This window comes from Etheostoma cragini, chromosome 13, assembly GCF_013103735.1.
Source record: "Etheostoma cragini isolate CJK2018 chromosome 13, CSU_Ecrag_1.0, whole genome shotgun sequence".
Taxonomy (NCBI): Eukaryota; Metazoa; Chordata; class Actinopteri; order Perciformes; family Percidae; genus Etheostoma; species Etheostoma cragini.
This window is the reverse complement of record NC_048419.1, coordinates 6697414-6719188: the sequence shown is the minus strand read 5'-3', so window position 1 is coordinate 6719188 and position 21775 is coordinate 6697414. Positions and strand designations below refer to the sequence as shown.

The 21775-nt window shown below is 39.4% G+C and overlaps 1 protein-coding gene and 1 long non-coding RNA gene across 2 annotated transcripts in view; both read right to left on the bottom strand.

Annotated features, from left to right (window-relative positions):
• Positions 1–1403: 1403 nt before the first annotated feature.
• Positions 1404–6224, bottom strand: zgc:171929 (uncharacterized protein LOC100124596 homolog). Its single transcript, XM_034889997.1, has 4 exons — positions 5921–6224; positions 5431–5660; positions 2970–3159; positions 1404–1824 (listed from the first exon to the last, which is right to left on the bottom strand). The coding sequence occupies exons 1-4, from the start codon at positions 6120–6122 to the stop codon at positions 1502–1504; spliced, it is 945 nt and encodes a 314-aa protein (XP_034745888.1). The 5' UTR covers positions 6123–6224; the 3' UTR covers positions 1404–1501.
• Positions 6225–17215: 10991 nt separating this feature from the next.
• LOC117955467 overlaps positions 17216–21775 on the bottom strand; it is a 14905-nt gene continuing 10345 nt past the window's right edge. Inside the window, exons 2-3 of the long non-coding RNA XR_004659049.1 lie at positions 20780–20782; positions 17216–17227 (exon numbers count right to left, since the gene is read on the bottom strand). This is a non-coding gene — a long non-coding RNA (uncharacterized LOC117955467). The remainder of the gene's footprint in view (positions 17228–20779; positions 20783–21775) is intronic.

Below are 21775 nucleotides of genomic sequence, written 5' to 3'. Positions count from 1 at the left end.
CTTGGTTTCAAGGGCCAAGGGGTAGGGGTAAGGGCCAAGGGGTAGGGGTAAGACGGGGAAATGGGATTCAGCCTTAATCTCTCATTTAGTATCCCTTGGAATGAACTGGCAAAGCATCGCAAGATGCTTGGGAGTTAGCTGTCGGACTATCTATAGTCACAGACAGCTGCTTGGTATTCAGCCACTGACATATGCAACACTGTCAGATGACAACCTGAACAGAGTTGTTGCTGAAATTTTTCACTCAACCACAAATGCAGGTGAACAGGGGAGCTTGAGGTCACGTGGGCAACGCATTCAAAGGTGGTGTGTTAGACAAAGTCTGCAAGAAATTGATCCCATTGGGCAATCCCTCAGAAGAAGCCATGCAATACGCCGAGGAATATACAGTGTTCCAACTCCCAATGAATTATGGGGAGTAAATTCCCAACATAAAAACTAAGTGTAAATCAAGAAGCACAAAGGTGGTTGCCCAGAATTCAGAGTTCATTCCCCATATTCCAGGGAAATTCAAATAACCCCTCTGAGCAAAATTTACTGAGAAATTATCTTACAATTTTTATTTAGCATTTCTGTAAATTTATTTATTTAATGATAATAATATAATAATACATTTTATTTAACAGCGCCTTTCTGAGCACTCAAGGACGCTTTACAGACAATAAAAGACAGATACAGGAAACAAAGAGGAAAAAGCGTTACCAAGTTGTGATACTTGCCAAAGGGGGCAGTACAAGGTATTAACTCTGCAGGGTGCCCATACTTTTGCTGACGCCATTTTTTTGTTTTCTGTTATTTTGAAAGTGTAAATGATAGAAGTAAAATCTAACTTTTGTGAGATATTATACAGTCATTATACATTATATTGTCTAATCTCTCTTTTGATGCCTTTTGGAGATTATTCCATCTTTTCTTGGCTTCTTTATGCACATTAATTCAGATTTTTAGCTGGGGTGCCCAAACTTTCGAGCCCCACTGTATTGTCAAGGACTGTAAGATAGTGGAACTTTGTAATGGACAGAAAGTGTAAGGTCATTTTGTCAGTCTCCCAGCAGATCAAAAGTTGGGCATTTTTGCTGCTGATTGGTTCTTTGAAGTCTCGTACCACATATACAATATTTAAAGAAAAAAAAATTCTGATGTGTACATGGTGGGTCTCCTTTCTTACAGAAATACCACCATTCTGTGGCCTTTGGGGTATTTTTGACTGTCAGCTAAATATTAATATTAATATTAACAATAAAAACATTAAGTATAATTTTTGATCCTTCATTTTTATTTTAACTGTAAGTGTACACGAAAACAAAAGTGTTAAAAACTGGTAGAAAAGGTTATCATTTAAATGAAAATCTATAGTTGAAAACAGACTGATGAACAAAAAAAACTCTTGCAACTTAGTTGAATACAAATTCAAAAATTCCTGAAAATGTCTATTATGAATGACTTGAAACAGATTCAATGCAATGCTCCAATACAATGTATTTAAGAGTTAGAATCAGATCTACATGTAGTATGCAGGGGCTGAGTACAGCAAATAGGGGTTGAGTTTACTGTCTTCTGAAGCAAAGCTGCTGTTCTCATGGACCTGGCGTCGGTAGTACCTTCGGAGGGCGGGACTGCCAGGGTGGCACTGTCTTACATGAAGGAAATACTCATCAGGGCGGTTTGAGGTGTAACCACAGTCCTCACATACAAAGATCTTGGAGCGTCTCTGGCGGTAGGCATACTGTTGGTGAACACCATGAATTTTCCTCATATGGGACTCCAGAGAGCAACGCTGTGTGAAGGCTTTCTCACATAGCTCACACTTGTAGGGACGTATACCTGCAGCAGGGTGAGAGAAAAAAGTTATTTTTTCCTGTGCAAGTTCGTGGGGATGCATTTATACATTTAGATTGGAATCAGTGGATTAGTAGGCTTGCATTGCCAGACCTACTGTATCTCTTCAGCGCCATGTAGTAAGGTCTGCTACAGTATATCCTAATAAACCTCGGAAGAAGGAGCTAGGGAGCTATCAACAGTATCCCTTAACTGCACCAAACATATTTATTTATTTTTTACTTAAAAATTGTTTTGATTATTATTATATATTTTTAATTGAAGGATTATATTAAGGTTTCATGAACTTTAATATAATTAGCTTTCCATAATTGCCAGCTGTTGGCCAAAAAGCTGACAACTCTAATCTTTATTCATCTTTTACTGCAGAGCCATCTCAAGACACATTGCCAACACAAACTAAAACATGCAATGTTGTCAAATTAACAAGCCTGTGTCTTGTGAGGAAAAAGCAGCCCATTCTCATGGCAATTCGTGAAATGGTAACATTATTTCGTCTATTGTTATATGTACAGGGACACGATTTTCTTGTTATTTTTGTAGTGGTGACCACCAATGCTATACGAATGCATTACAATGAGAAGCATCTTTCGTGATAACAACACAATTACTGTAGTGAGTTGTATTGAGAATCCGGAGGAGGAGTTTTTTTTGGACTTTCCGCATTCTCCTTCTTTAATCATAACCGTCCCGTTGTTGTGGCTGTACTCCTTCTCCTTTTGCTGTTGTTCTTTTCCTAAACACAACAGTAACGTTGTTACCTGTGTGTGGCGTTTCATTTCCCTGTTGTTGTGTCCCCCCAGAGATCGTGTCCCGGCGGCCGTTGTTAATTTTGTGGAAACCACCACAAAATAAACAAGAAAAGTTGTCCCAGTTGACGAATACGTTATAGATCAAAATAACGTGACCATTTCACAAACTGCCGTGAGAACGGGTTGTCTGATCCGCCTCCATAATAATAATTTCTAATTGTAATAGAGTATTTTTAGATTGTGGTCCTGATACTTTGATTTATGTGAAGGATTTTCAAAGAATGCCTATAGGATGTAGCAGACATTACTCATTTCTAAAACTCTGTGTGTGTGTGTGTGTGTGTGTGTGTGTGTGTGAGAATAAAGTTTATTCCTGACCTGTGTGTGTTCGCATGTGCCTCTTGAGGTCAAAGGTATCGTTGAATCCTTTGCCACAAAATCGACAAGGATGTCTCTTCACCAGGCTGTGGCACTTCAAGTGTCGAGTCAACATGCGCTGCAGAGGGAATATCTTGTGGCACACCGAGCACATAAAGTCACCTGAGCTGGGGGAAGTACGGGGACGGGGCTGGTAGAAAGAGACAACTGCTTGATGAATATGAAAACATGGATGATCAGCATTAGGATTTTTCTTACTCTAGTTAGCTTACAAGGAAAAATGTGCATTCTTAACAGTTATCAATACACAGTATGCTTAATAGTGCTGGTGTGCTCCAAGCACAAACACCTGGCTTTCTACACTGAGGTGGTGATTAGCTTAATCCTTTCTAGGTACCCAAACTATCTCTGTACCTATAAACTAAAATAAAATCTAAAATCTTACCTTCTACATTAAGAAGACAGATAGGCCTAAATTGTCCTATATAAACTAAATAATTCTCAGTAGGCCCAAAGTTCCTTTCAGCCATTTTGCTGGACCATGCGTTGCGGCTTCATCCATGCTACTCGATTAAGGCTCCACAAAACTCACACGTTCAGAGAATTTTTACACAGCCTATAGGGTACACCATTAGGTCCAGCGGACGGATGCTGACGTACTACCTTTTCCATCTCTTAGAGTGTGGGCTTTAAGATGCATTTGATGCTATTACCCCAACGGAGGGCATATCTAATGGTAATACTAACTCCCTTACCCCATCAGTGTACAGCTTTACTAAGTTAGCCTCTAACTCCCTATAAGTCCCATTCATTGTGTCATTTTTCTTACCATCCCTTTGCAAAAAATAGTTGCCCTAGCTCAGTCCTTTTCTGTTGATTTTTAAGGCTTTCTGCTTTCCCTAAAGTTGTCAATCTAACATAATACTGCCTTCTGTCTAAACATCTGTAGCCCTCCTCCATTGTCTTGTAAGTTGCCTTCACTCTCCAAAGATCTCCTGTTGCTGCCTTGACTTTATTACCTCTAAAACTATCTTTTAAGGCCAAAATACATTTCAGATCTGTTACTGTACTATAAACCACCCAGACCTCTCAGGTCATCTTGGACCGGTCTGCCTGCTGTCCCCAGAGTCAAAACTAAACAGGGGGAAGCAGCCTTCAGTTTATGTGCTCCACATATCTGGAAGAAGCTCTAGAAAACTGCAGGTCTGCCTCTACTCACATTTCTTTTAAATCAAGGTTGAAGACTTTTATTTTTTTTGGCATTTCTTTAAATAATTATTAATTTCCTATACTGAAGTAGCAATGTTAAAACTATATGACAATCTAAATAAGCATATGAAGAGAGTTAAAAAGTGAGACAGCAGAATGGGACTGGCCCATTCTGGGATCGGCAAGGACTAGCTGCCTAAATCTTGTATTTTATCTTTTTGTTTTTGTTTTAACTGCTCTTTAATGTTTCATTCCTTATACTGCACTGTAACTTTTCTTCTCGTATTTTATCTGTTTTTAATTTCTTAATCGTTTTTAACTGCTCTTAAATGTTTTATGTAGTGCACTTTGAAATGCCCAGTTGCAGAAATGTGCTATGCAAATCAAGCTGCCTTGCTTTTTGCCTTCTCTTACAAACCCTAAACATTTTCACACCATATTCATAGATTCCTTTTCTCTAATTCTTTTAATAACTGTCCTTTTTAGCACCTGATCAGGTCTGACTTAACCATTTCCTACATGGTCTTTACGGTAGCCCAAGTCATTATACTGTTACATTATTTGGGTTTCTGCCCAAAACGCCTCTTTTTCACTGGCTGCCTACTCTGCCGCACCTTCTGCTTTGTCCTTAGTGGCAAGGCTGCTTTAACCTGTGAACTTTGCTTACTGGTCTCTGGACTTCACACTCATTTAAACTGTAGTTGCAGTCTTTCCTTTAAAGGCCATCATACACCAGGGGCGTGATGAATATTTCGCATCAAAACTTTACATGCAGCTGTCTTTGTCAAGGTTGAAAGGAGACATTTTTAAGTTCGACAAACAGTACATACAATTGATGTTTCGGACTACAGCTTCCTTGTTGTTTTATAATTCTCAGAAGTATACAACACAACGTGATTGATTGCTGCCTTTATTTGCTGTGCAAAAGCTCAGAAGAATTTACCTTGTTACTTCACTTTATCGCTGTATAATGTTGGTTTTCTGTGTAAAAGCAACCGTTTAAAACATTTATGTGTGAATTAATTGGACTCAGAAAACGTCCCTAGTGTGATAAGGCCTTACCATTGATACTGTGGCTCCCACTGAAGTGCTTACCCTTTTTGATGTGTGTTTCAAATTACTAGATATTATAGTTATCAGTACTGCGTACAAAAACATGCCAAAGGTTGGGTGAACATTTGTATAGAAGCCCAGTAAACTTGATCATAATATAGGAGTGGCACTATACTTGACAAGAAAAGCCTGACCTTACCTTTGCTCTGTTGACCAGTGCCAGGGCACTTGGATGGTAGAAGGAGCCCCTCAGCATTAGCGTTGACCAGTCTGGCTTGGTGTCAGATCCTGGTCCTCCTGATGCTGCAAAAGGTACTGACATCATTCCAGCTGCTGTCCCACACTCTATGGTAGCTACTGACTGAGGCAAAGTTGCAGGCTGTTGGGTGTCAGGACTGCAGGGTATCTGCTCCATAGCAATTTCACTCACTAAAATTGATAAAAATAAACAATTGTTTGGTTTATAAGTAAATTAACAAACTCAAATGAATGACCATATACAAATCCTGTAGATACATATACACATACATACATACATACATACATACATACATACAACAACAAAAAAATACATGCTACACTTTAACACGGATAAACCAACTTTGATGTTCTGCCTAATTATGACAGCTGAAAAAAGGTTTCAGCTGTCGTAAAAAAAAAACGTAAAGATTTCTTGTTTAAATTCTTACCTTCTGTATTATCTTCTTTCCACTCAAGCTGTTCTTGCTCTTTCCATTGCCATGCTCCACATGCCCCACGTTTCTTTTTAACAAGGAAAGACCTAGGCATCGTTTTGGATTCTCTTATTTTTTTTTTTTCTTCAACTTCCGTTGATCTCTCCCTCAACCTATGGTCCTTGCACACACTGTTTTTAGATTTATCTACCAACATAGATATTACCTTACCTCCAATCCTTACATCCAACCCTCAGCAATCTGCAGGTACTGTATCCCAGCTAAATCACAGTGCTTATTTCCATAACACTCTCTGGGAAGAGTGATGAGGTTTGGAGCTCTATAGAAGGGGGGTAGAATGCTCATGACTGGAGTACACCTGTGTTGACTGTATGTGTGCACCATTTTAACTGGTCCTCCACGGGTTTTGCATGTCAGGTACTGAGAATCCGGGGAGTTTCGCATTCAAGTGGCTCTTGGAATGCAAATTTGTGCCTCAGACCAAGTCCTGGCTCCAGACAAAGGGCACGGTCTGAGTAACAGGAGCAAGTACAGAGGAGCCACAGCCTTAACTGCTAGGTAAATCAGCCCTTTCTCTTTTTTCAGCCTCTTTCTCTTGAAATTGTTGGTGGGATCACAGAGCTTCTAAAAAAACACAAAGGCCATTCACACACACTATTAAGCACTTGCTGTCTGCTGACGGTGTTCTTTGCATGATTACACATACCTGATAATACTTTCTATTCTGTTGTGAATACTGCCATTTACACAATACTGGGATAAGCAGCAGCCCCTGCAACCCTGGACAGAAACAGGTGATATAAAAATGTATGTATTAAAATGTCCAAAAGTGTCAAATCGGAGTATTTTATTTCTGTTGAAAAGTCTGCTGATGAACGAAAATTTCTGAAAGTAAACTGCACAACCTGGTCGAATTGTCTGCACAGTAAGTGCATTTGTAAAGGACAATGAACCGCGAGGATCTTATTTCACTGGACTCTGCATGGCAAATACAAATGTAGCTCGAGACTAAACCCCATCATGCAAATAGCAATAGAGGTCACTCCAAGAACATCAGGAGGATCAAGAAGAACAAACTGTAGGTTAGTATAAACATACTTTAGTCCGATCTCCCTGCAATATTTAGCCAGTGTATGTCCCACATTTTAAAAACTGCATTCACAATACTGTCCAATGTTCCAATATGTAGTATAATATATAAGTCTTTAATACATCTAAAAATTGAACGGCTGAACTATTCAAGTTTATCTGTCAGTGGTTGGCAATTGGATGGTAACAGTGGAAACAATCTGTGGCCATAATATTCAAATTGGGAAGTAATAAAGAAACTAAACATTGTTGCTGCTTTAATAATCCCTTTGGGGGTCAGGAGTTCCACTGGCAAAGCTCAGCAGGTTGTTGTGTATTTAGATTATAATATTTCTAATATAATAGAAACATCATCATTTTAATTTATATTTTAATTTATAATGTGTCCACTGCCAAATAATGTTTTAATAATGTTCCCGAGCTCCTACTTTTCAAAATAAAATACATAAACAATTATCTCTTAGCCTGCTTTTCAAAGTAAAAGCTTGTGTCCACTATCATTTTAATGAATAAAATACTTGAAATAGTTAGTGTGTTGTTGTTTTTTTTAGCTAAACAGTAACGGCAATCATACAAATGAAGAAAATACTTTAAAAAGTATGTTGATAAGATAAATGCAGACTATCATAGTGATGAATAATACACTTAAAATATATGTCCGTATATAAAGTAAAAGCAGATTATAGGCAAACTAAAAAATCCTTCTGTCATCCCGCCTGGTGCCGTCCCCGAGCTTCTACTGTTCAAAATAAAAGCCTCGTATCTAGGATAAAATGCTTTGAACAACAGGCTATCTCCCTTACTTTTCAAAGTAAAATCTTGCGTCAACTATCATGCTAATAAGTAAAATACTTGAAATGTTTGGTGTTGTTTTTAAATATTTAAAAAATCTGTGTCCGTGTCAATGTAAAAATGCAGATTATAGGAAAACTAAAAAAATCCTTCTATGGCTGCAACTTGGAGCCTCCCGTCTCATGCCCTTTAGTATGTTCTATATAAGTACATTGTATTTGCAGCAATGTCCCAGTGAAGTGTGAAAACAATATAGCATGTAAAATTAAAAAGGCCTCTTGGAAAGCCATCTGTTTATTTTTGTATTCTTTTTCTTGTGTGTGCAGATCCTTGTTATCCTCAGGAAACTCTGCTGTTGTTTGGCAGAAATGGCTGTGCCGCTGATTCAGGTTTCAATAAATGTAGGCTACGTTTATATCTGGGAACAACACAACAATAACATTCAGAAATGAGCAAAATAAATATATCAAAACATTGTTGCTTAAACAGTTTTTAACGTTTTTCAATTGATTGCAACAATGTGGTCGGGCATTTACCCGTGACTTCATCTGGAAAATTATTTGCAATTTTGTATTTTTGACCCTCTGAATTTACCGTTGGACAAACCTCGGCATGAGACGGGACGGCATGACACAGATGGCATCACATGGGGGGCTCCAGGCTGCAGCCATACCCATCTCAAATTTGGTAAAGACATGCCACTAGGGGGAGCTATATTCAACGTAGACCATTTTGGGCCATTTAATCCCTTCTGAGGACGAGTGCGTCCTATATGACCCCAAACGGCAATTCTGATTGTTAACTTTGTAACTCAATAATATAACGAGTAGAAACAAACTGTCTTTTGGAGCTACAAACTAACAGTGGCCCCGTTCTGCTAATGTCTTTGTTGTCTTCCTATCACTTACAGAAGTTTTTCCATCCAGACTAGAAGCCCAGAGTTTTTCAGGGTCATTGTGCATTTAATCTGTACTGTTACATGCAAGATTGATACTCTGTATGTAAGAAATGTAAATCATTTGTTCTTTATGAGTTATAATGTTCAATCTGTTTATTTTTGCCCTGGATGACTCAAAATAAAAAAACTGGTTTGTTAACACAAATGCTTGTGTGGCATATACCTGTGTGATTCATGTTCTGTTTTATTTATTTATATTTGTATGTCTTTATGGTTCTACAACCTTTTTGATGATGGTCATAGATTGACTTTGGACAACTGGGTTGATGTTTTACAAGCATTTATAGAAAATTAAATCAGACTGAACAAAAATCCTTTTGGTCTCTGGGATATTTGTAAAAGCAATGTACCACATACCTTGCAATACCTTTTACTTAATCAATTAAAGGTGCTTTAAGCAATGGTGAGTGATGTCAGTTTTTGTTGATGTTTAAAGTATTATCAAACAATGTGAAAGCCAGCTCGCCCTTTTCTCCTTTCCATCTTGTCTCCTTCCCCTTCCTTCCATGCACTAACCCCCAAATCCTTTATTCTTTATTCCGTAAGACTATTTTGTTTCGTGGTGCAGGTTGGTGCGTTTTTTCGTTGTTGTTGCTGTTGCTGTCTACAAGGATTGCTTTTTCTTAAAGTGTATTCAGGAAGCTAGCAGAAAGTGAAATGTTTGCTATATGTGACCAAAACATGTTGTAGCCTAAAAAATGCAAGAAATTGCTTCGAGCACCTTTAATAGGATATTTGCAAAGGTAACGTACTTTAGACCTTGTAGCACACACCTCAATATTTCCTGGCGTTTACCTCCCCATGTTAGAAAAAAGTGTGAGAAAAGAAAAAGAGTAGCTGTCCGGAGGATAATCAGTAGTATAATAGAGATTGTATGTGAGTCCTTGAGTTGCATAACTTATGTTGTCAGTTCATATGAGCCTGTTGTTGTATTGGTCTATAGTTCTGGCAAATTTAAAGTAAGTTAGCTAGTGATTTAGTTTTTTGCGTTCTTCATTTGTTATCTAGGTCGCACCTGGCTGTTGATTGAATATAATGGCGGTTGTTGAAAATTGTTTGTATTGTGGCGATTGTTTGTATTTTAGGTACATTATTTACATGATACAGTTACACTGCATTAAGATAATGTAATTAATAGTGGGTTTATTGTTATTGTTTACTATAATCTATATATATATATATATATATATATATATATATATATATATATATATATATATATATATATACAGTGGGGAAAATAAGTATTTGAAAACCCTGCTGTTTTGCAAGTTCTCCCACTTAGAAATCATGGAGGTGTCTGAAATTGTCATCATAAGGTGCATGTCCACTGTGAGAGACATAATCAAAAAAAAAATCAAAAAAATCACAATGTATGATTTTTTAACTATTTATTTGTATGATACAGCTGCAAATAAGTATTTGAACACCTGAGAAAGTCAATGTTAATATTTAGTACAATAGCCTTTGTTCGCAGTTTCAGAGGCCAAACGTTTCCTGTAGTTTTTCACCAGGTTCGCACACACTGCAGAAGGGATTTTGGCCCACTCCAGAGTTTGAGCTCCCTCCACAGATTCTCTATTGGGTTTAGGTCTGGAGACTGGCTAGGCCACGCCAGAACCTTGATATGCTTCTTACAGAGCCACTCCTTGGTTATCCTGGCTGTGTTCTTCGGGTCACTGTCATGTTGGAAGACCCAGCCTCACCCATCTTCAATGCTCTAACTGAGGCGAGAAGGTTGTTCCCCCAAATCTTGCAATACATGGCCCCGGTCATCCTCTCCTTAATACAGTGCAGTTGCCCTGTCTCATGTGCAGAAAAACACCCCCAAAGCATGATGCTACAACCCCCATGCCTACAGTAGGGATGGTGTTCTTGGGATGGTACGCATCATTCTTCTTCCTCCAAACACATGGTTAGTGGAATTATGACCAAAAACTTCTATTTTGGTCTCATCTGACCACATGACTTTCTCCCATGACTCCTCTGTATTATCCAAATGGTCATTGGCAAATTTAAGACGGGCCTTGACATGTGCTGTAAAAATTATCAGATTAATAACCATTTATGTTATTACATCTTCTGCCTTTCTTAAACCCTGCAACGATTTTCTTGCCATACCAGACAGTGCCCAAGTTATTCATTCTAAGCCATGTCTCGAGTTTGTCTTTATACTTGTCATTCCTTGCCCTAATTTCACATTAAATTTATTTTCGCAGCTCATGCAACTGTATGGAGTTTCCTTTCCTATATGCCCTCTTCTTTCCCTTCTTGGGGGCCCTTCTATACACACCAGAAAAAGTCTGCAAGATTGATGTAGCCTGTGGGTTTGGCACAAACTCTCAAATGTAGTGACGGAGCCAGCTGACGCAATGCCCAGAGAGCAGTGTAAAGCACAGCCCCAACTAGAGGCTATACCAAGGAGACAAGATATTACTGCTCACTTTCAAAAGCTATAGTGTTATGTTTGGCTTTTTGTTTGTTTGTCTTTTGAAGTGCCGAAAAAAAAAAAGGATGTATAAATTAAATAAACTTCCGCTGGAGTCCAATTTAATATGGCAACACTGCTGTCCGCATCAGTAATCTCTTTCTATTCTTCCTACATCCTAATACCAGTATTTAGGCTGCCAAAAAGACACAGGTTGATGCTAATTAAATTGAGATGTCAGGGTTTCAATCCCCACCTACTGTATAATAAGTGCCTCTTTTTAGCTGGATTACATCTGGCCATGTCGTGAATAGTAGGGGCGAGGACTCGAAACCGAGAACACATTGGGGCGTGATATTTAGATTAGGATTGTTTCCAGTCGCTGCATTCATCAATGTATGACCATTTTTACGCTATGGTGTAATACAAACGTTACATGAATCCAACGTGAAGCCTGTTGTAAAAGGATTTCTGCGGTCATATATGTGCTGGTTTCTACGTTAGGTTGATAAATGAGGCCCAATGTGTCTGGTAGGGCATGCCAATGTTAAATACTGATAGAAATCTCTGTGTTTTTGCCAGTGCAGTGGTTCATATAGCCATGTTAGAGACATCAAGAGATATTTTTTGCAGCCTCTGTATTACTTGGTATTACTTTGTATTACTTGAGGAAAATAATAATAATATTTAGAATCAAAGGCAATATTTACGTTTACCCTCGGACCCCAGAAAGTTAAAGTGCTGCTCAAGGCTCACTGGGTGAAGTTGATTGTATTTATATAGCTCCAAATCACAACAGAAATGATCTCAAGACACTTTTGATATGAAGCAGGGCCCTGTTTTTGAAAACAGATTTAACAAAACTTTGAGCCACTGGTGGACTCATGTGATGCCCCCTATGTTAAAAAAATGTCGCAGAAAAAAAGGGTGTTTTTCAAATAGATGTAAATTTACTGTATTTATATAGCGCTTTGACACTTCGACAATGACTGCAGGGGCAGGGATCGAACCACAAACCTTCCGATTGGCAGGCAACCACTCTACCACTGAGCCACAGCTGCCCCTGTAGGGGTACTTTGGAATAATGAAGCTTTACAATAGATTGTTTTATTGTATAACGTATGTTGTGACATGTAAAAACCTACAGTCGTTCTTAATTCCTAAAATAATTATATAATTTAATAATTAATTACAATATTGTTCTTTAGTGAATTAGACACTAATGCCGCAGTGTAAAATCTCTTAAAAAGTCCTGTTAAAATCTTGTTTATACCTGTAGAAACCCTGTAAGTTTAAATGTCTTCAGTAATTATATGTGCCTTTTAAATAATAATTCTCTTTATACTGTGTAATAATATGGAATAATATGTTAGTTAGCATTTCCTAATGCTTGCTGAGACTGTTCATTGTACTGTGTGTTGTAGCCTTCCAGAACTGCACTCTAACTATGCAAAACACCAGTCTGCGTGCTGCAGCATGGAAATTAAATGGCAAAGAGGTAGCTTCACTTAGTACTAGACAACAAAACAGGCCTTTCAAGTTACACCTAATTCCAGCCTCTTTGTCTACTGACTGTTTTAGAATCATATGAGCTATGTTGATTATGGATAGATAGTCTAACCATAGAAAAAAAGTACTGTTCATCGAAAAGATTTTTTTTGTAATAAATATGGTTGATGATTACATTAACATGCACACCTGTTAGTATTGGCAAAAGTTGTTTTAACTTAGTTTAACATATTCACACAATTAAAGATTAGCTTTACAGAGCCATCAACAATGGCTTGACAGTGACGAGAGATTTTGTATGTTTGTTTTACTTCAGGTAAATGACCAGTCTGAACATGAACATACAAGAGGCCATGTTTAACTGTTGATGTGTTTTCATTGTCTGCCACACCCTTCCTGCCTCTTTCAGTTAGAACGGCTTTGCTTCTTTAGCTTCACTTATTGTATCTGTTTATTCTATAAGAGATAGAATAAAAAATAATAATCAGTTAACTTTATTTCTTTAAAGTAGTGGGGTTGTAGTTTTTCAAAACTTCACACAAATATGTTTCACTGTGATATGACTTTAATGGTGAGCTGAAAGCAGTACAATGCTGTTCACGTTACACTTCTGTGAGACAAGCAGGCACAACAGTGGTTTGTATGCCCTGGGGACTGCCTGACAGGCTGAGGTTGTAAGGCAAGGGAACTTTATCTCTATATCACTTTTCAGCAACAACTGAATAATACACAAATAGAGGAATAAAAGTTAAACTACAAATGCAAGCAATTATGACAGGGTCCAAGCCTCCTTGCGCCAGTTGCCCCCAATGACCCGGGGCGCGTGCGAAAGCGGGACGGTCTACGTTGGCTACCATGCCCCCTAATGGCCGATCTTCGCTAAAATTGGCATGCCAAACAAGTATCACAAGTTTCATGTCGATAGCTTTTACTATGACAGAGTTATTGAAATTGCATATTTCCCATGTAAATGAATTGAGTTATAGGCCAAAAGATGGCCATTTTTTGCCAAATTTTATAGACTATCCTAGTAGGCCCTTGGACAATGATGGGACCTCAAACATGTCTTATGCTGATAACTTTTAATTTGGCCGAGATAAAATATATGTTTTGTAACTAGCTAGGAAAATTTGTTTGAGTGTCTAATGCGCAAACGTTGCAAAATCATTTTAGTAACTTTTTGTCAGGGCCACTTGGAGATGCTACTTACCAGGTTGTAATGCAGATCGCTCACACGGCCCGGGAGGAGTTTGAAAAAGTTGGTTTTGGGGCAGATTTGGGGCGGGGCAAACTTTGCTGAGTTCAGTGATACCAAACACCTAAGAATCTACCTTAAACGGTTCAAAAGCCATATAACGGGGCGTGAAGTGAGCACACGGCCATGGTTAAAGCATAGGAGGGGGCTCAACATCACATGTAGACCACACATTATAAGTATCATGTAAGGCTGATTTCCTGTTGCCAGTAAGAGGCACTATGGCCAAAAGTCAATTTTGGCCTGGACCTTTGTCAATCGTGTGAAATTTCAAGCAGATATGACAACGTACACTCAAGTTACAACAACTTCTTTGTTCATTGATAAATGCTTAAAAATGGCTGTCACGCCATGCCCACCCCATTGGATGAAAAGCTTTGGTTTTAATAACCTTTTGTTGTTGAGGTCTTTAGATGACACAGACAGAATTTGAAGTTGATTGGATGAAAGTATAGCACGTATAGTTTTGGGCTTACGTCCTGTTGCCACTAGGGGTGCTATGACTTTGAGTCAATTTTGTCCTGTAAATGTCCTCAGAATTAAAGTCTTATCGTTGATAAAAAGTTTCAAGCCAATTGGACAATGTCGATGGCGAAACACACAAAATGGCCCTCAATCATGGCCATGCCCTATGACGAAATGTTTTTCTTTTAATAACTTTTCATCTTTAACATCTTAAGATGGAACAGACCAAATCTGAAGACGCTCGGATTAAATCTCTAGGGGGAGTATTTTGAAGTGCGACATGGAAATGGCAAAAGTTGCAAAAATGTTGAACATTAAATTCCAAATGGTGGACTTCCTGTTGCGTTAAGGGTATGGCTCCTATGAGCTTTTTTGGTTCGTCTTGGCATGTTACATATGTGTATCACATTTCGTTCGTCTAAATTAAACGCACTGCAGGGGATCAATTTCTTTTATTTTTTAGGGGGCGGTTGCGAGACATTTTTGGGCGTTTATTACCAAAACACTTAAAATACGTACATGTTCACCAGGCTTGATGCGGCTGCCAATTTTGATGAGTTTTTGAATATGTTAAGCCCTTCAAAAAGGTGATTTGTTGCCAGAGAAAGGAGTAATAATAATTCCTTCAGTTTCAATCGGGCCTTCCCTGCTGTTGGCACTCGGTCCCTAACGATAAAATAATCCTCAGAAAAGCAATATATGTAATACATTATTATATAATAAATACAAATTGCAGATGAATTAATCTAATTTGATTTTTCCAGCTACTTTTACCAAGTGGTACAATTGTTCATCCTGTGCTGTATGGCAGTTGCACTACAACCCCATCTAGGGATTACATTGCATACATGTTTAAATGTCAACGTTTTAAAAATTAATAACGCAATTGAATGCAGGTTACATTGGAAATACAGGTGTTACAAGGGTACGTGTGTCTCTGCTTGAAATCAAGAATTTGTTTTACTATCCATGCGTACATCACTGCTTACAATTTTTTGCTAGGATACCGGGCATCACCTGTCATTCTCCTTATTTAGTTGCTCTCCTGACAGATGTGAGTTACTTAACTGATTGATGCTCCTGACTACTAACTAAACATAATAGAAGCTAGATAACATGGTTGTGGACATTAACCTTTTAACATTTGAGAAGTTGATGGAAAAATCTCCAAAAGTCATCAAATGACAGATAAGACATTCGTATAATATGTCACAAAACTTTGATTTTATTTTCATCGTTTACACTTTCAATATAACAGAAAACCAAAAAATGGCACCTGCAAAAGTTTGAACACCCTGCAGAGTTAATACTTTGTACTGCCTCTTTTGGCAATTAACACAGCTTGTAAACACTTCTTGTAGCCAGCCAAGAGTATTTCAATCCATTCAAGGTGTCTTTGCCCATTCTTTCTTACAAAAGTCTTCCAGTACTTGGAGATTTCTCCTCTTTTAAGGTCTATGTAAACATTTTCAATTATGGTGAGGTCAGGAGATTGTGAAGGCCGTGGCAAAACCTTCAGTTTATGCCTCTTGATGTAATCCACCGTGAATTGTGAGGTGTGTTTAGGATCATTATCCATTTTTTTGGCTTCTTTAGACACATTAATACAAATTTTTAACTGCGGTGCCCAAACTTTCGGGCCCAACTGTAGATCAGTGCTCCGTCCAATCAGCTTGTGGGTTTGGTCCTCCGCGGCATTGGGATGGGATACATTCCCCGCCCTGTACACTGCATTCACATTCAATCTGGTTTAGTTACGGGGGTTCATCCCTGTCACTCTGTGCGCCGCTCTGGTAATTCAGGGTTGTGTGTTTTTACCAGGGAATGACATTGCAAGAGGTAAAGTGACACCTACGTTAGAAGTGCTGGATTCACCTTGGTGCGGTGGATCCCCCACAGACAATATAACCAGTCACTGACTGACACTATACATACTTATGCTGATGTTTTGAGGTGTGACTGAGCGGGAGGAAGTGGAGAAGCTGACCGCTGTGCTCTGAAATGGTTGAGACAGAAGAGTCTCCCAGCTCGGCCCGGGATCCAGGAGAAACCAGTTACCACCAGGCCTAAGCAGCTCAGTGTTCCAACTGGGTTTAAGGTAACACAATGGCCACTAAAGAAATTAAAAAAAAGACATAGAGGAGCCGAAAGCAGCAATGAACATGATGGGTGTGTCATGATTCTGCCTCCTCACACTTTTTATGTATCTGAGTGTTGCAATTTTGGTTTCACATTGCATATCGTTAAAACCCTAGTCTAAATACAATAAATTAAGGATACACTGGTTTTGATTAAATCAAAAAAATTGTAATTACTTTTTATTGTAAAGGCTGTATAAAGGATGTATTAGTTTTGACTTGCAGCATGTTAGTGGAGAATTCCCACAAAGTCAATAACAGAATGTAACTAGGGTTATGCGATGAATAACTTTCAAGCACTGTCAAGAGTGTAGACAGTTCTGGTAAAAGTGGATTGTCATTACTGAGAAGTCACATGTTTCAAGGAACTGGAATAAAGATAAAAATGCAATAGGCCTCATCCCTTCGAGGTTGACTGAAGAACTGTTGGGGTTTCAGACAGACCCGAACACAGAACAACACAGGACGACAGGAAAAGGTAACAAAAAGGTTTAATCCACAAAAACACACAAAAACCAAGGGACAGGAGATGGTGAAGGTGTAAGTGGTAATCCAGTCCGGGGAAGCTGCACAGATAGGTGACGGAACACAGTATCTGTGACGGAACGAAAAAACAAAGTTAGTCAATAGCAAAGTTTAGTAAAGCAACAAATACTAACTGACTGGCCTAGTTACCACTTGGGAGTATGTAACGAACTGGCGCTGAGAAGGTGGTCAGCCTGGGTATTAATACTGTGGTGGTGGTGATGATGAGAAGCAGCTGTGCAGGTAGACGGATAATGGAGATGAGTTGCAGCTGTGCTGGCAGACCGTTCCCTCCAGGACGCCCTCGTGTGGCGGACAGATGACACAACACAGACACACTGGGGAAAGGGAGGAATGGGATACAAAAGGCAGCAGAACCACAACAAGAACCATTGAACCAGGAGAGTGGCCAATAAGACCTGGCCCCAGCCAAAGAAACGGTGAAGACTACGGGCAGAGTAAAGTAGTATATAGTAAACTGTCTGGAGTAGGAATTTCATCCCGCAGAGTTTCAGATCAAGTAGATATAGCCCACATTGATGTGTTTGTCTTGTATTTATTTTGCTTTATTACTTATAAATAAATATAGAGAGATGAGAAACTTCTTCTGAAACACGACACTACATATATTTTTAGTTGTCTGCTGTGCTAATCTAACATTATTTATTATAAATTTTGCTTGTTTGTGGTGGTGTGATCACTGTTTACTGTCCATGGTTAAGTGTCTGTCACTGATGGTCACTACATAAAATGTAGATGGTTTTGTGTTGTAGGAGGGGGTCACTGGGTCTTGCGTTTTGCACCCTAGCCGGTTGTCACCATATTCTGCAAAAAGTTAACACACATAACTCGTGTGATGAGGCAACCGCACTGTTTGCATGTTGCATTGTTCAGAAGCAGAATTAGAATCAGAAATACTTTATTGATCCCCAAAAGGAAACTCTGTGTTGCAGTTGCACAAATAGTATAGATAGAATATGTATAGAAACACAAAATATAAATAAAGAAATATAAGGAATGTGGATATGTATGGTATTTACATAGTTAAAGAATTGTTATGATACAGTTTTAACATTAACATAATTAAGTGGTTGCAATGGTAAAAAGTAGTAATATTAATAATAGTAACAGTTGAGTATTGCACACATTTCAGGCCAGTGGTATTGCACAAAACAGATAATATTGTCAACTTTCAACCTCTCTAAGTTTCTATGTGTTAGACAATCAGAGGGAGGAGTTCTAAAGTTTGTTGGCCGCAGGCAGGAATGACTCTCTTTGGCGCTCTGTGGTGCATTCTGTGAGAATGAGTCTATCACTGAAAGTGCTCTTGTGATTGAGCAGCAAGCCACGGAGTGGATGCAAGACATTGTCCAAGATGACATGTAGTTTGGACAGCAGCATCCTCTCCGACACCAATGACAGAGAGTCCAGATCCACTCCCACAACGTCACTGGCCTTGCGGATCAGTTTGTTGAGTCTGTTGGCGTCCGCTACCCTCAGCCTACTGCCCCAGCATGCAACTGCAAAGAGGATAGCCCTTGGCCCTTCCTGTAGAAGGCTTGAGTGTTTTTGGCCCAGTCCAGTTTATTGTTCAAGTGTACTCCCAGGTATTTGTAGTCCTCCACAATGTCCACACTGACCCCCTGGGTGGAAACAGGGCTCACTGGTGCCTTGGCTCTCCTTAGATCCACCACCAGCTCCTTAGTCTTGGATGGTTCGGCTCACTCCATGTGACAAAGTCAAAGTTGTTTTTTTTTTCCGACAAGAGAAGGAGGGGTCAGAGAGCCAAGGTTTGACAGTCTAGGTTCGCTAATGCGAAATACAGTATGTCGAAAAAACATACATTACATACATTATAAAGACTGAAAAAAAGTCATAGGATAGTATGTCTCAAAAAAGCCACTAAAAATAAAAGTATAGTATGCCAGAGAAAGTCAGGAAGAACAAGCAAACTCCCCAAAAAAAGGCAAAGCCCGGACTTGGGATCAAACCCGGATGTGAGAGTCTGCAGTGCCTACTTTGTGATGCTAGCAACCAGCCCACCAAATAACTCAAGTGAAAACACTCATAGCACAGTCCCTCCAGGATTTTCGAGTTGTTACAATTACAACAATTCACACATTAAACCAATCACTGTGAATCGGTGTGACCAATTTTCAGTTGACGCCAGATTCATTTTCTTGTTTCTGATATTAAGACGAGATGTGTGTGACTCAAAAATCTCACATTTACCAACAAAATGCGAACAGCGAAAGACCTGCCAACCTGTATACATTTTAACATCAAAGTCAGCGGTAACGTTTTTTCATTCTGAAGTTGCTGTATGCTCGAGACAAGTATGACTGCCCTCTAGTTGACATTTGGAGGCTACTTAACCCCAACACTAGAGCTTACTCCTTTTTCTCTACAGTTCACAATTCCTATTCGAGGATTGATTTTGATTGATTTTATGCTGCTGGACTCTAAACTTGTCCCCAGTGTTTTGACCACACAATACCATAATAAATTAATAAGTGACCGTTCTCCCATGTCAGTTGACATCAGACTTAACATTCATTGAGGTGAATGCACTTGGAAATTTGATAACACAATTTTGAAAGATAAAAGGTTTTCTGGACTATATGTCAGTCAGGCTGCCAGACATAATTGCCCGTCAATGACACGGGGGACGTGGATGATTCAGTACTATGGGAATCAAACAAAGCAGTGCTTAGAGGGAGCATTATATCCTATCTAGCAGGGAGGAGAAAACAAGCAAGAAAGAGGTTAGTGGAGCTAGGTGAATCTATTTCTCACCTAGAATATCTCTACAAAACCTTGGCAGATCCAGGTACATTGAAATCCATTGTCTCCCATAGAAATGAGTACAATACAATTATATCTGCACAGGTTTGCAAACAGTTGAATATAATTAAACAGAGGCAATTTGAAATAGGAGATAAACCTCAGAAACTGCTGGCATGGCAGTTGAGAAGGCCCAAGGCTCTCGGGCCACACTGAGAATAAATTCTTACCGACCCTAAGGAAATAAACAAACGTTTTAACGAGTTCTTTTCAGAACTGTATAGGTCAAAATGTAGCCATGACGCAGACGTAATCAGGTCATTTCTCTCAGGGCTGGACCTCCGCATCTTAGTAGTGACGCACAGGCGGTGTTAGACGGGGACATCTCCATCGCAGAAGTCGTAGAAGCAATTGCAAAATTTCCAAATAAAGCCCCTGGCCCGGATGGGTTCACTATTGAGTTCTATAAGTGCTTCTCTAAGGAGCTGTATCCACTGTTGTTGCGGATGTTTAAACATGCAGCGTCTGTTGGTCAATTGCCTCAAACGCTTTACAAGGCAAACATCTCTTTAATCCTGATAAAGGCCTGCAACGAGTTGGATCCCTCATCTTACAGGCCAGTGTCATTGCTCCCTAACGAAACAAAGCTGATAAGCAAAATTCTGGCCAACGGATTGAAAACTTACAGTGGTGTGAAAAAGTGTTTGCCCCCTTCCTCATTTCCTGTTCCTTTGCATGTTTGTCACACTTAAGTGTTTCGTAACATCAAACCAATTTAAACAATAGTCAAGGACAACACAAGTAAACACAAAATGCAATTTGTAAATGAAGGTGTTTATTAGTAAAGGTGAAAAAAAATCCAAACCATCATGGCCCTGTGTGAAAAAGTGATTGCCCCCCTTGTTAAAACATACTATAACTGTGTTTGTCCACACCTGAGTTCAATTTCTCTAGCCACACCCAGGCCTGATTATTGCCACACCTGTTCACAATCAAGGCATCACTTAAATAGGAGCTGGTTGACACAGTAAGGGCCACCAGAAGATCCTTAAAACCTACACATCATGCCGAGACCCAAAGAAATTCAGGAACAATTGAGAAAGAAAGTAATTGAGATCTATCAGTCTGGAAAGGGTTATAAAGCCATTTCCAAAGCTTTGTGAATCCAGCAAACCACACTGAGAGCCATTATCCACAAATGGCGAAGACATGGAACAGTGGTGAACCTTCCCAGGAGTGGGCTGCCGCCCAAAATTACCCCAAGAGCGCAGCGACGACTCATCCAAGAGGTCACAAAAGACCCCACAACAACGTCCAAAGAACTGCAGGCCTCACTTGCATCAGTTAAGGTCAGCGTTCATGCCTCCACCATCAGGAGAAGACTGGGCAAAAATGGCCTGCATGGCAGAGTTCCAAGGAGAAAACCACTGCTGAGCAAAAAGAACATCAAAGCTCGTCTCAATTTCTCCACAACACATCTTGATGATCCCCAAGACTTTTGGGACAACATTCTGTGGACTGATGAGACAAAAGTGGAACTCTTTGGAAGGTGTGTGTCCAAGTATATCTGGCGTAGAAGGAACACTGCATTTCATAAAAAGAACATTATACCAACAGTAAAATATGGTGGTGGTAGTGGTCTGGGGATGTTTTGCTGCTTCAGGACCTGGACGACTTGCCGTGATAAAAGGAACTATGAATTCTGCTGTCTACCAAGAGATCCTGAAGGAGAATGTCCGACCAGCTGTTTGTGTACTCAAGCTGAAACGAACTTGGGTTCTGAAGCAGGACAATGATCCTAAACACACCAGCAAGTCCACCACCGAATGGCTGAAGAAGAACAAAATGAAGACTTTGGAGTGGCCTAGCCAAAGTCCTGACCTGAATCCTATTGAGATGTTGTGGT